This window comes from Cryptomeria japonica, chromosome 4 (assembly GCF_030272615.1).
Source record: "Cryptomeria japonica chromosome 4, Sugi_1.0, whole genome shotgun sequence".
NCBI classification, from domain to species: domain Eukaryota; kingdom Viridiplantae; phylum Streptophyta; class Pinopsida; order Cupressales; family Cupressaceae; genus Cryptomeria; species Cryptomeria japonica.
In genome coordinates this window covers 125,805,914-125,820,616 of record NC_081408.1, presented here as the reverse complement: position 1 = coordinate 125,820,616, position 14,703 = coordinate 125,805,914, and the positions used below count along the sequence as shown (strand labels likewise).

Here is a 14,703-nt window from a genome sequence, read left to right as displayed (position 1 = left end):
TCTTCATTCCCCTAAGTTGCACTTAAGGGGGGGTGTTGGTGTAAATAAATATTCATCATGGATATTATTACACTTTACTTAAGTTAACTTAGGATAATGCATCTCTTCGTAATTTGGATATGAGACACTTAGGGAAGTGTGCACATAGGGATATAGCTTGTAAGAGAAATTTCACCTTTTGTGGTCTTATCTTGCTGTTACACTCCACATTCGGTGGGTCATCCACCTCTTGTGGAATATTATATTATTTCTCCTACCTACCCCTAATATTTGTTACCTACCCTTGTTTCTCATTGAGCCACATGTCATGATTGTGTGCTCACATATCCATATGGCCTTGCCTATATAAGCAGGCTCATATTCATTGTATTGGTTAATCCAGTTGATCATTTGCATATTGATGAGAATACAGTTTGTTCTTGTCATTCTTTTGTCTCTCTTTATACTTTTCATTGTGCCTTTGATCTTGGCAAATTCTCACACATTCCAATTCCTAAAAAAATTCTTCATTCCCAATCCTCCAAAACAGTTCCAAAGCAGAAGTGACTGGTACAACATCATGTCAACATTCGTTCCTGGTTAACATAAAGCAGCTAGCAACAGGATTACTGCTTCGATTAAGAATTTGCGGTCTAAGCAATTCAAAGTAATATGGGTAACTATCTACCAGGAGCAGGCATTACAGCACCCTTCTACTTGGGTGCCCACTGTCACAGCCAATAAATTTCAGTCAGAACACTCATAAATGAAAACCATTAGAAGCGGAACTGGAGTCAGAGGAATATTTCCAAATAAAGACTGGTGTCACATTTAATCACCATATTCCTAATCATAGCTGACAGTGCTGACTGACCTGACCACAACTATCAGACCACGACTACAGCTGCTAGATCATTTATCCAATACCTATTTCTTATCATGTCCTTAAAGTCAATGGCAGTTACCTTGGCTGGTGGCAGCTATATTGTTGGCTAGCAGCCTGGCTATTGTAAGTGGGTGTTTTTTATAAAACAAACATGTATGAGAAGAAAGTTAGCAAGGACAGTATAGAGAAAACTTGCAGAATATCTTCCTCCTTCGACAGATTCAGAGATAAATAAATGAAAGTAGAGGATGGCTGAGAGAGATAAAAAGATGTAGCTGCAATTTATTTTCTTTTGCAGGCTGCCTGGGTCTGTGAATACCAGGCAGAATTGATGAAAGTAGAATCAAATGCCCTGTAGCTGGGCTGCACAATTTTTTGTGTAGAGTCTGAGCGATGTTTGAGGGTCCCTGGTGCTGGACTTATTAGTCTGTGAAGAAAGTATGTAATCTGATTGATTAATAAAGATAATGTTTGCTATTATTTCTTCCAAAATGCAAATTGTTTTGAGGGTCCCTGTTGCTGGACTTATTTATCTGCTATGAAAGTATGTGATCTGGATTGAGTAATATAGATAATGTTTGCTATTATTGCTTCCATAATGGAAATTGTCTTCTGTTGAAAATTGGCAGGCACATATATTGCTGGCAATCTAACCCATAACGTGAACAGCAAAATATATTAAAAACTTTTATCAGTCCTTTGGTAAGAAATTAGTATTGTGCAAATACTTATATATAAGCACTGCATTCTCGTGAGGTCTACATTACACACAACAAAACATGCTGATCAAAAAACACACAAATATATATCCATTAGAAGCTTTTATCTGAAAAAACACACCCTAAACCAAGTAGAACTCCATCAAGTGGCTTCATAACCCTCGTAAAGGTGTAGTTCCTGAATTGAATTCCCAATTTTCCAAATTACAACCTCCCTGAACTCCCAAATCACTGATCTCCCAATTATTGGAGAACAATCCATGTTGAGCTACATCCACGGTGCTCCATCAAGTTGTCTCATGACTCTCAGAAGGGTATAATTCCTAATATCCGCACACTCCTGAACTATCTAGGCACCAATCGATATTGAGTTTACAACAGATCCCTTCTCCTCTTCAAAAATCGATCAAGACCGACCAAACTGAAATCCGAATTCTGCAATTGCTAGAATATAAAATTTTAGCATTCTAAAAAAAATGAATACAAATATAGATGCCAAGGTCAGTATTAACTCTGTGAACATGGGGCCCAAAATAGAGCAAAGCAATCCTAATTTGATATTGTCTTTCATAAATAAATAAACATCTAGAAATAGTCATCTTTTTCTTTCTTCTCTTTACAATCTTTGAGAGCACAAAACATTGGGTGTCAATTTCAACCCAAAATGCATCCAGTACAAACAATTTATTCAAAAAATATGATAAAAGATCTCCAAATTTGAAAAATAACACTACCAACAGATCTGGAAGATTCCAAAACCTATAAAACTGCCAGTCATACAACTATTTCTTCTTAAACAAAACAAGCTCTTATTTCTCCCAATTTCATTGAACATAGAAGTACCGAATGACATGACTCTGATGTACTGAACACAGAGATGTACTGAACAATGAAATATAGTTTTGAGCAATTTCATTGAACACAGAGATGTACTGAACGACATGACATCTAAAATATAGTTTTGAGCAATTCAAACTTGTGACCTCCAAGTAACATCAACATCTCAAATCCCCCTTCTCTCCAACTGTGTTACAAACTCCTGAAAAATCAATTTTCAACGCCTTTATAATAAGTGTATATCAATGACATTTACTGTTATAACACAATATTGAAATCACTACTAAGACGTCAATGCATGCCAGGCTTCTCACCAGAATCACCTTAAATTATTATAACAAATTTGAATGAAACAAAATAGAAGCCACTCGTTTAAAATAGTTCTTATTACTTCCAACATGCTTTAAATAATAAAAGGTTCCCTATACTTATCTGTGACCATAAAAAGAATATATGCTGAGTCACTAACAGTTGCAGGAAGCTGGTTAAACTAAAATGAAGAGAAGACCTGTTGACCAGTTCAAAAGTGTCATCAAATGTCAATCAAGATTCCATCCACCAAAAACAATAAACATCAACCAAAATCTTTACATTCAATCGTCCAGCATTGCTTTGCATGGCGCACCTGAAATTTTAAAATATTGCTGCTCACCAGATCAAACGATCAAATATATTAAGGCATAGACTAAAAACCCAACTAGGCGGATGTTGTGTCTATGCAGAGCACCTCTCTGATGGGTTGATTTGAATCATATCAAATCAAAATCTTCCATGGAATTAACTTAATCATCAACATTGACCAGCAAGTTGATCATTAGGCTTGTTGCTTTCCAGATTCATTCCATTCAAAGATCGCATGCTACATATGTTCTTCACTTTTCTCTCATCTTCTTCATTTCATACTGCTTCTTCAATGAATTTTTTTTTTCTAAATTTCATCCTCCATTCATTTGCCTCTGCTCTGATACCACATTGAAATACTAAATGGACAGAAACCAATTAAATTATACCAAGATTGCACATGAATGATAACTGAGATATATTATTCAAGATTGATGAATACTTTGGAATACATTGGCTTATATAAGCCATAAGTCACTTACCTTCAACCACCCAAACTACTGTTAGCAAACTTGTCATTGATGTCAAAACAGTAGCAGACCAAACAAATGTATCTATTGCTTCATACACAATTTGCATTGATTTCTGATATGAAAGTTTTTGGGTTGAGATTTGTTTTACCACTCAATACCCCATGAGTACCATCGAATGATGTTCTTCTTCATATCACTGATAAGAATGATTGTTATTCTGTAGATATCATCGGGCTGCTTCAGACTGCGATTTCTAGTGTGTGAACTTGAAGGACATTAGTTTGCAATCGATTTTTGTATACCTCATGGTTTTGTACATGCAGATCTGAATATTGTGTTTTCTGATATTCTGATTATTTCAGATTGATTCTCCATGTTTTGTTCGAGATGTTCGAACCATTTTCATAAATCTGGGTTATGGTGGAATTGATAAGTTTATGACTGCTGCTTCTAAGGTATTCAACGATGAAGACTTTAGTGGTTAAAGAGTTGGTTGTATCTTTCAACCAACCAACCGTTGAAAACTACTCTAGAATTAATGGAAGAAGAATATTGTTCATTTGTTTTATGAAAAGCATATAAAAGCAATTGGTTCAATGAGTTGCCATAACTGTTTAGACAGTTGCAAACTGCATTCAAAACTAATTTATAGCTATCAACTGACTGGGCATTGTTTGTAGTAATATGGGTGAGATGATGTTTTTGTGATTGCAAGCCTTTGAAGAATCGAATAGATGGAACAGGTGACAATGTTTGTTGAAAAGATTCAAATACAATGGCTTTGATAGAACTTCTCTGTAGATGACAGCAGTATAAAGAAGGGTAATACCATTCATGAATGTTTGATAAGTATCTTGCAGTCATATTTCATTTGTGAGATAGTTTCAAAAGACATGTCTGAATTGTTTAAGAATTATTCTGAATAATACATGCTTGTAGATACAGATTGTCAAGATGTGTGAATAACAGCAGTGACTTATTGACATTTTTATTGATGGCTTTGGATTCAAGATTCAAGTTTTTGTAGACAGGGTTGTTTAAGGTACAGATGGCTTGCAGATCATACACATTTTGTTTTGCAGAATAAAGATTGTCAGGAAGTGTGAATAACAGCAGTGACTTATTTTGTAGACAGGGTTGTAGAAAGTACAAACAGTTTTCAGATCATACACATTTTGTTTTGCAGAAGACTAAAATTATCAAGTGCAAAGGCGTTCAAGAGTATTCCATGAAACTAATATTCAGTTTGTGAAAACCTGTGTATCTACATTTAGTACGGTAATTGTAATTATTCAGATCAGAAAATACGGATAAGGTGGTTGATATATAACTTTCTTTTGTATGATGTTCAAGGATACTGAGTTGGTGCTCTCAGAAGGAATTTGGTGATTCCTTTGGGTTGAAGCCCTAAATATTTTGTACACATCATACATTTGTGAGGCTGGATTAGGACAGTGGATCCTAGCAGCATTTCTCACTGTAGTTTTTCCCAATCTGGGTTTTCCATGTAATTTCTTGTGTGTTTCCTTTATTGTGTGGTTGCACTTGTCTCAGTTTTAAGTTTCAGTTTCAGTTTCAGATTTTACAAAGTTCATCAAAGTTTTAAATTTGTTAAGGATAAAAAATTGCTCTACTACTGATTCACCCCCCACCCCCCCCCCCCCCCCACCTCGCTGCCCTCTCAGTAGTAGAATTGTGTTCTACAACAACTACCTACGTAGCTTACCAAAACTAACTATTACTTTCAAACCTACTAACCTTTATTTAATTTTTAACATTTCTACTAACATTCTAGTATGTACACCTTCTAATGATGTGATATCTCCAACAGAAAGGAGTAGAATGTGGTCAGAATGCCATTACTTCTCCATCCAACAATTCCTGATGAGCATGTGTGAAAAAATGGTGCTTTTGTGGTGTTGATATAACTTGATCCATTTCTTTGTAAATAGCAATAATATGGCTTCACATTAATATCAAAAAACAAATTCTTTGCATTTTGACACCTTTAAGTGTCCACCACATTGGGCAGTTATAAATTGACAAATATACCTATATATTTATAATAGGTTAAAAAATTTTGCTGGGATAAATTCATAATATTATCTTATCCTTGGCCTATTTAAATCTTTATCTAATATATACACAACCCGGAGACATTAAATCTTTGTGCATGGGTAAAATATATATTTATGATTTTGAGATGTTTTTTGTACAGATTAACCCAACTCCAAAAAATATTTGCTGTGCCCAAACCCAAACAATTAACTTAGCTTCTGAACAATCCCAACATTATCCAGTCAAAGTATGCTTGCAATTTTCATTTTCTATGTTAGGTATCAGATGCACCGCATCACAAGCCAATATTGAACTCAATTATATTGTGAAGTAGAATGTAATGTACAAACTGAGAAGCACACAAGAAATACTGAGAGGGCGGGGGGGTAAATCAGTATTTTAAATTTTTTTAAAAACTATAAATGCATGAAACCATATAAAGCATAAAGAGAACAACCATTAAGACACAAACACAAAGATTTCTCATGGAAATCCCTTTCGGATAAAAAAACCACGGCATCAAATAGCTTTTATTAACATAAATGGGCACCAACCCTGATTACAAAAAGAACACCAATTGCCAGAGAGCACCAACTCTCCATGGAGAACCAACTCCAAACAGCTATGGCACCAACCACAGTTTGAGCACCAACTCTCCATGGAGCACTTAAACTCAAAATACCTCTCAGAACTATAATCCCAATCCAAAATTACACAGCACCTCTATTTTCAGCAATAGATATATCAAAGAATACAAGCTCACAGCAAACCAAAACAGTAACATTCTTTCATCTCACGCATCTCAGATAAGCTCCACCATCTTCCCCATACCCCTACTTTGATAAACTTCACTTCCTTTTTGGAAATACTCCCACAATCTTAAAACGTTTTCCAGCTCAGTCAGAAGACTTCATAAATGTACAAACACATAATAAAACATAATAACTTCACATTGCTGTATCTATTAAAATCTTCACATTGTAGTCGTTACTTTAACGATGAACTTTTTTTTCAAATATCTGAACACTTCAACCATATCCTTTTTGACACGCACACGTATATTTCAAAATCAAAACATCCACTAACGTTTTCTTTCCAAAATAGATAGGGACAGCCCAACAATGATTTTTTTCAGACAACACGATACTGAAAATAGTTACTCACGTAAAGTTTTCTGTCAAAAGCTTTTCTTATCCAACCAAGGAGATGACCCGTCAAAGGCACGATAGGAACAAATGTTTTAAAAATAGAAAAAGAATGTTCCAAACGCAATGCAGTCAGAGATTCCCCGCCCCACTCACAAAGACCTTAACAGCTCTACAAGCCGTCGCACCAAGGAGGGTGAATAAGATAAAGTATCTGTTCCAAAGAAGAATGCCTTTCATTTATTTCTGATGCAAACCATTAATTTCGGGATGAAGGCATACCATGTTTAGCCACCAAAACCAAGACAATTGCACCCCATAAAAAATAATCATGCCTCCCTTTTTACTCGACATATTTGGAAGAGTCAAACCTCCTAGGATGACGTGGCAAATAAGCTAACTTGGCACAAGACAGCAAACAAGCAGCTTGCTGATGCAAACAACCAACCAGGTGAAGTAGACAAACAGACAGCTCAAGTAGACAAACAGACAGCTCAAGAATGCCTTTCATTTATTTCTGATGCAAACCATTAATTTCGGGATGAAGGCATACCATGTTTAGCCACCAAAACCAAGATAATTGCACCCCATAAAAAAATAATCATGCCTCCCTTTCTACTCGACATATTTGGAAGAGTCAAACCTCCTAGGATGACATGGCAAATAAGCTAACTTGGCACAAGACAGCAAACAAGCAGCTTGCTCATGCAAACAACCAACCAGGTGAAGTAGACAAACAGACAGCTCAAGTAGACACCCAACCAGCTCATGCAAGCAACCAACCAAGTAGCTGAACCAACCAACCAAGAACCTCAACCATCCAAGCAGTCAGCTCAAGCACCTCAAGCAGACAAACAGGCAGCTCAATCTATTACATTGAGTAATCCTGTGAGATTTATACAACCTCGAATCATCATCCTATGACAACAATGACAAAATATCCAACACAAACAATAGAAAGCATAGTTGTTTACCAGAGAAATGAAATCCATGAGGCAGAAAAATAATGGAAAACAGTAAGAAGAAATATTTTGCATGGTCTTCCCTGTATTCTTGTAATTTTCCTTCTCCATTCATTCCTATTTTCAGTTATTAGATTGTTTAACAAGATTGTACACTTCAATTTGACTGATACAAAGATTACCTTACAGTAATATGTTTGTTGTAATCTTCAACACATTTGAAACATAACACTAAAATATCAAAAACTTCTAGTTGAGTGCAAAGCAGTGGACACCTGTATGTTACAGCTTTCGGCAAGCTTCATGGCAGTGTCATAATAGGATAAGCGTAGCATGTAGTCAACAAGAATTCTCTTCACACGTGTGCTATTCCATTCATGTTGGTTTTCTGTCTGAAGCATACTCAAATGGTCTAACCTTACTCGGCATTTCTGAACCTTCAACTGCTCACTCTTGTTGCTCTCATCTAGCTGAAAAACATATTATGACAATAAACAGAAAAGACAAACAATATTAGTTTCAGAGCCAATAAGAGGCTGATGTTACACAAAAATAAGAAATAGATCAAAGTTATGAAAATAAACTATGTAAGTGTTTTATAGACCAATTTTACATTATATCACAGGTGCATTCAACAAATGGATGAATGAAAAGGCAGCTAATCATATCAAAACATTTAGCATCACCAAAGTCTTGATAGCTGATATGATGAAAAAACATAAAAAATCTTTAACAACCATGATAGCAACCTATTACATGCTACATGCACTCAATCAACTGTAAAATATCCTGAATCAAAAAATAAAATTGATCAAGTGAGTAAACTGCAGTAGCAATTCCATTTTTTCACAATCTGATAGGTGCACTTGTAATATTTCTTTTGGTGTTGTAAAGTGGAACCAAAAAAGGAATAAAGGAGAATATTATATGGCAAGGTCCAATTTTCTCCCTAGCTTGGTCATGAAATAAAAAACTGGGGCACAAATTTCAAAAAATAGATAAGGTAAACACAGAAAAATCCACCTGTAGACTTCCAAAAGGAGAGTTTCATATGCCAAACTGGAGTCTAGCTAGGTCATGGCCTTAAGACAAGCTATATCCTTACATTTATTAACATACAACTCAAAATACAGCTTGCTTGTAATTGATTTTATATCTTGCAAGAGATTGAAGTTTGAAATTTTCAATTTTGACATTTGAACTTCAACGTACAACTCACAACCTCGAGATTATCTAGAAATCTGTTTTTTGAGTAAAATTAGGTCTTTATGTGTTGTCCCACTGTTGCCCAGAGGGAAAAGACCAGTTTGGGATCAAAATTGATATATAATCCTACATTAGAGTCTAAGGAATGACAAACTAGAATCAAAGGTGCAAATCAGGAAAAGGGAAAAAATGAATATGCCTAGATGTGAACAATTTACCAAGAAATGGAGCAAACTCCATACCTTTCTTTTCAGACCTTGAAGTCGAGATACAAGAGAAGTTAGGTGTTGCACAGCCTCTTCTTTTGACATATCCCTTTCCACAGCTTCTGCAACCCCAGTCACCACAGCATTCATCTCTTTCTCAACCATTCTACTGCTCGCCCTCATTGATTTCTTTAGATGTTCAAATGGTACTCTCATAAGTTGATCTTCGAGCTTCAATGACTCGGTAAGATGGTCATTTTGACGTATTGAAGATTGAGGGGCAGCTGCTGGTGTTGTATTGCCATTTGCTAAAACATCAGGTTCCATCTTGATAGGACAAAGTAGGCCTCTGAGAGATGCTACCGTGCCGGAAATAATTGGATAAGTCTTTAATCCAGCATTAAGTTTCCCATATCTTTTAATGTCCAAAGCCAAATATTCCTGGAAGAAAAAATTACCTAAGAATTTACGCCAAGTTTTCTGAATCCAGTTGCAAGGAACTTCATATTTTTGCCTTTGTTATAACTGTGAATAAGTCAGTAAAACATATAAATAGAAAAAGAATGCAACGTGATTTGTAAGATGCAAGAACAGTTGCAAATTTGCAACCAGCTTGCACATACAATGACAGTAATAGAATACGATAACACTTACTAATTAACTTTACCTCAATAAGAAAGTCACTAAGACCAACATTAAAAAACAGTCTAATAGGAGAACGTCATTAACCATAGAGAACAGTCTATGCCATGCTTTCAAATGAATAGCAACAATTCTTACTAGATGAATATTCTCATAAAATATAAGATTTTAAATAGGCACCTTTGTTCAGACATATTCATATGTGGAACTGTGAGGAATGTTTAGTCTATAAATTTAGAATCAACATTATAAAGTGCATAAGTTCAACACACTAATTTTGCAGGCGGAAATAATTCAATTGTCAATTGATATCATCTTGATATCTTTTACTGATCCGTTATTGATGGTATTCTTCAAGCCCCTTATACAAGTAAGTACCTCTAACCCCTTAAAAATTGGCAATGAAGCTGTCAATTTCTTTCAAAACCTTCCCAATAATTGGGAAGGATCCAATTTGAACATTCAAAAAGCTTTGTTATGTTGTATCCCGAAAGTCCTGGGAGAGGAACAAAACAAGATACTCAAGAGCCTTTCACCCAAGAGAAAATCAATGTTGCCTTAATGGCAAATGATGCTAAATAAAGCCTCTGGCACGGATGGTTTTCTAGAAAGCCTCAATCAAAAATGCTAGCATATTGTGGGGAAGGAGATTTGGGAGGCTGTCGAGGAAGAAAAGCACAATGTTGAGGAGCATCAATAACACCTTCATCACTCTTGTTTCCAAGAAAAGTTGTGTTGAGTCATTTGATGATTTCCTACCTATTTCGCTATGTAACACCCTATAAAACATAATCTCCAAAGCCATGGAAAACTGAATAAAACTGATATTACCAAAGACCATCTCAGAGGAGCAAAGTGGTTTTGTACAAAGAAGGTCCATCATGGATGGAATAATAGTAGCACATGATGCAATACATTCCATTGTCGAAAAAAAATCCAATGGCGGCCGAGATTGTCTTAGATGAGATTGAACATGAGGAGAAGGTAGGAGAATATGCTTCAAGTGGCAAACTTGGAGTACTTTCTAGAGCACCTAGATATTACCCTCTTTGAGTTAAGGGAGTCTTACAAGGTCGTAGGGTGACAGTTTCGATTGCTAGTGAGGCAACCCACAACTTCATTGATGAGGATTTGATGGCTAAGTTAGGCTTAAGGACAAAAGATTTTGATGGGTTTAATTGTTGGCATATTTGTCATTGATGTCACCTGGTTTTCCTACTTTGAACTGGAAATAGTTGTGTAATATTACAGATTCTGTTATTTGTAGAGAAAGAACATATTGGACTGGAAATGGTTGCAGGCTCAGTAGAGAAAGAACAACATAGTTTTTGTTAACAATCGAGATATAATGGATACGCGACAGTGTAATGAAATTCGACATTATTACCATCTTGTGTTTATATTGTTGACTACACCATATCTGAAACAGATATTTGATACCAGCATACTTTGAGTTTTGAATTAAAACGTTTCTAATAAATTGCCTTCATTGATACGTGTTTTGTCATACAGCAATGTGAATCCTTGAAATGAATTGTTTTTAAAAAAAAGACAAGTTGTAGTTAAATGGTAGTTTGGGAAGTGGTTAAGAAGTTAACAGTTGGGAGTCAACTGTTTGTTAATTGTAACGAAACTAATCATTATTTTTGTTCTGAAAACTTTTGGCAATGTTTTTAAACAAAGTTTAAGTTTATAACTAACTTACTTTGGAAGTTGAAGGTAGTTAGAAACTTAGAACTATAAGGAAGATATAACTTCCTCAAACACATTCTTCAACCACTTCAGACTTTAAAAATATCTTGCTGATTGAAGTTCTTGATTTTGAATGAGGCGATAAGATAATAAAACAGAGTCTGAGTTACATGGATATATATAAACATAAAAAATATCTCTGAGCACTCATGTATAAAATGTTTTCGATATGAAAAGAGAGTTAGTCATCGTTTCTATATATAAAATCTGGTGTGTATAAGTTCAGTGAGAAGAATACAGTTGTTCAGTGGTTAACCTGTGATTGATGTAAGATACAGAAGTTTGTAAGAAGGCAGGAAATACAGAGTAGTGAAAGTAGGACAAAGATACGCTGGTATAAAAAGAATAGTGTCATTACAGCTGCAGTGATGTGGTAAATCTTTTCAGATCAGGTATAACTGTATCTCATGTTCTTTTTTTAAATCTATGCAAAGGTTGTGAAGAAAAGAACTTGTAAAGTGCTGTTAATAAGCATAATCTGTGTTCATCTGCAATAGATATAACAAAGCAGTAGTTGGCAGTCTTCAGTTATATTTCAGGTCTTGGTTCAGTATTCAGTTCTCAAACAGTTTATACACACAGAATTTAACGTTGCACATATTCAGGTAGCTATTGTTGTGACAGAGCATTTGAAAGTAACTGATAAAGTTTATATTATAAAGAGAGGTGCAGATTTGAATTATAAGGAGACAGATGAAGGTTTTTATTGTTGTGACAACTCAAAATCTCAGAAGGGTGGCATTGTGCAGATTGTAATGTTCTACTTGTCTACATTTCAGATTTGTAAACAGCGTTGATTTATTTGTAATTACATTCTTAGAGTTGATGCTTTAGGAATGCTGAGTTGGTGCTCACTTTGTTATGTCGATATTTGAGTAGGGAGTTGGTGCTCTCAGAAGGGGTTGGGTGATTCCTTGGGTTGGTGCCCTAAAAGATTGTAATTGAAGTTTTAACTGTGAGGTTAAACTAGAACAGTAGATCCTAGCGGCATTTCTCACCATGATTTTTCCCATCCTGGGTTTCCACGTAAACTTTTGTGCATTGGTTTCTTTGTGGTGTATCTTTCAGATATCAGTTTGGTGCTTTCATTTTCAGAATTAAGTTTATAAGCTTTGACTAAGTTTGTGAAAAGATTTAATTGGATAAGTAATTAAGTTTTATTTACAACTGATTCACCCCCCCCTCCCCCCCCTCTCAGTAGTAAACCTGTGTTCTTCATTAATGTTACAGTAGTTGATGGGTTTACTATCCCATGCAATTGAAGTGTCTAGCAGATGAAGTTAACTCGAGGAGGGCATAAGATGCAAGAAGACTTCTATGTGATTGGCTGGTGAGACGAATTTGGTCTTGGGAGTGCAATGGTTGCACTCACTTGCAAATACATGCATATCTATCAAATTATGGAGTTGAAGTTCAAATCCGATGGTTAGTGTTGTGACCTTTTCACACATCGCCCCATTGCAAATGGGGAACCCCACTTTTGCTAGTAGTCTTAGGCGTCTCGGGCAATCTAGCAGAAATCAGGTCTCCCTTTGGCCTAGTTTTGAGTTTTCTCGGCTTAGTGCTTAAGTGTTAGATAGGAGTCAAGAGCTTCATTGAGCAAGGCTTCACAATGCAACCTTCAGACAAGAAATGGCTAAGTCAAGGCATGAATTCCGTGATGAAAGCTCGGGGTGATTGAATAATCCTCAAGCAAATCTGTATCTTAAAGGTGGGATGATGAAGGGAGTATCAATTAAGCCTAAGTGGATGATGAGGGATTTCAAGAAGATGAGAGGTGAAGATGAAAGATGAATGAAGGAAAAAATACAGGTGAAGTATGGGCTAGTTTTCCTTCGATTTTCGGAAGGAAATTCAAGGATAAAATCCTCACCAAAGGCAAAATTGACATCATGATGAGACAAAGTGTGGATGAAACTAAAAAATCCATTAAGTGGAGAAATCCACGACTTGCTAGAATCCACGACCTTGAGATGAGGTCAAGAAATCCACAATCTCCTATTATCCATGCCAGGATGAAATCCATGCCCAAAGAAAAACCACAACTTGGAGTTTCTAAGGGCTATGTTGAATGAGAATTGCACTAAATCAAATTTGTCCTTAAGACTTCAAAATTTGCAAATAAAGTGCTTTCCATGGTAAAGATAAGAAGGGGCTAGTGTGATCAACTCAATCCATGAATTGAGGGAAGAGATTCAATTCATCCATGAGGTCAACAAATCCACACCTTGATGGAATCCACGCTAGATGAAATCCACGCCCAGAGGAAATCCACGACTTGGATGTTAATTTTAGTGATCAGATTAACATAAAACATAGATGTAGACAAAATACACATACATATACCCTAGGAAAACCTCGCTCTTGGAGGAAAAACCCAGCAACAATGTTCAGATCTTATTTATTAATATCAGCAATTGATAAAATACAATTCGCCCTCCTAGGGCAAAGGCAAAACTGACTTATCTGACTTGTAACTTCTGATCTGAACTTGAAATATCCTTCAATCACTAGTAGGGCAGATTCTAGGGTAGATTCGGCAAATGAAATACACTCAAAACTTGATAGAGCAGAGATGATGTTAGCTAAGACTCGGATGAAGATCGCAGGCCTCCAAGATGAGATCGTTGGTCTCTAATGTGTATTCGCTGATATCCAATGCAGGTTCGTTGATACCTAAGGCAAGTTCGCCGATATTGCAGAGATATTTGCTGATGAAGAGATGATTGCTTGAGTGTTTGTGACAAGGCATCACTATGCCTTGTATTTATACATGGTTACATTGCCTTATAGGCTAGGTCGGCTAAATACACTTGCCGCCAAAAACACAAATAATGATTTATTTATTACAAGTTACATGTTGTGCTCAACCGCCCAATATGGGTCCTGCCCTAAAACACGTTACACATTGCTTATACGCCCAAATAGGACCAGCCTCATATGATTTACAAGTTACAAATGGGTCCATCTTATACACCAAATTTCTAAGGCCAATGGCCAATTAGAAATTCAAAGGCTAGGTTGGCCCAATCAAGGGATGCAACCTAGCTATATTTTAACATTGGAGGTTTTGAGGGCTATGTTGAATGAGAATTGCACTAAATCAAATTCATCCTTAAGACTTCAAAATTTGCAAATAAAGTGCTTTTAATGATCAAGATAGGTGTGAGTGAACGATTTTATCCATGACTTCATGATCAAATGCAAGATTTGTCCA

At 35.9% G+C, this 14,703-nt stretch overlaps 1 protein-coding gene across 3 annotated transcripts in view; it reads right to left on the bottom strand.

The window, feature by feature from the left end:
- The window catches only part of LOC131074121 (protein MAEA homolog), a 100,272-nt gene that overhangs the window by 71,131 nt on the left and 14,438 nt on the right, over positions 1–14,703 (bottom strand). Inside the window, exons 2-4 of one of the 3 annotated variants that reach the window (XM_058010677.2) lie at positions 9,551–9,617; positions 9,129–9,451; positions 7,956–8,150 (exon numbers count right to left, since the gene is read on the bottom strand). In XM_058010677.2, the coding sequence (XP_057866660.2) occupies positions 7,956–8,150; positions 9,129–9,419 (486 nt within the window). In that variant the 5' untranslated portion in view covers positions 9,420–9,451; positions 9,551–9,617. The other 2 variants (XM_058010679.2, XM_058010676.2) reach the window with 2 other exon arrangements.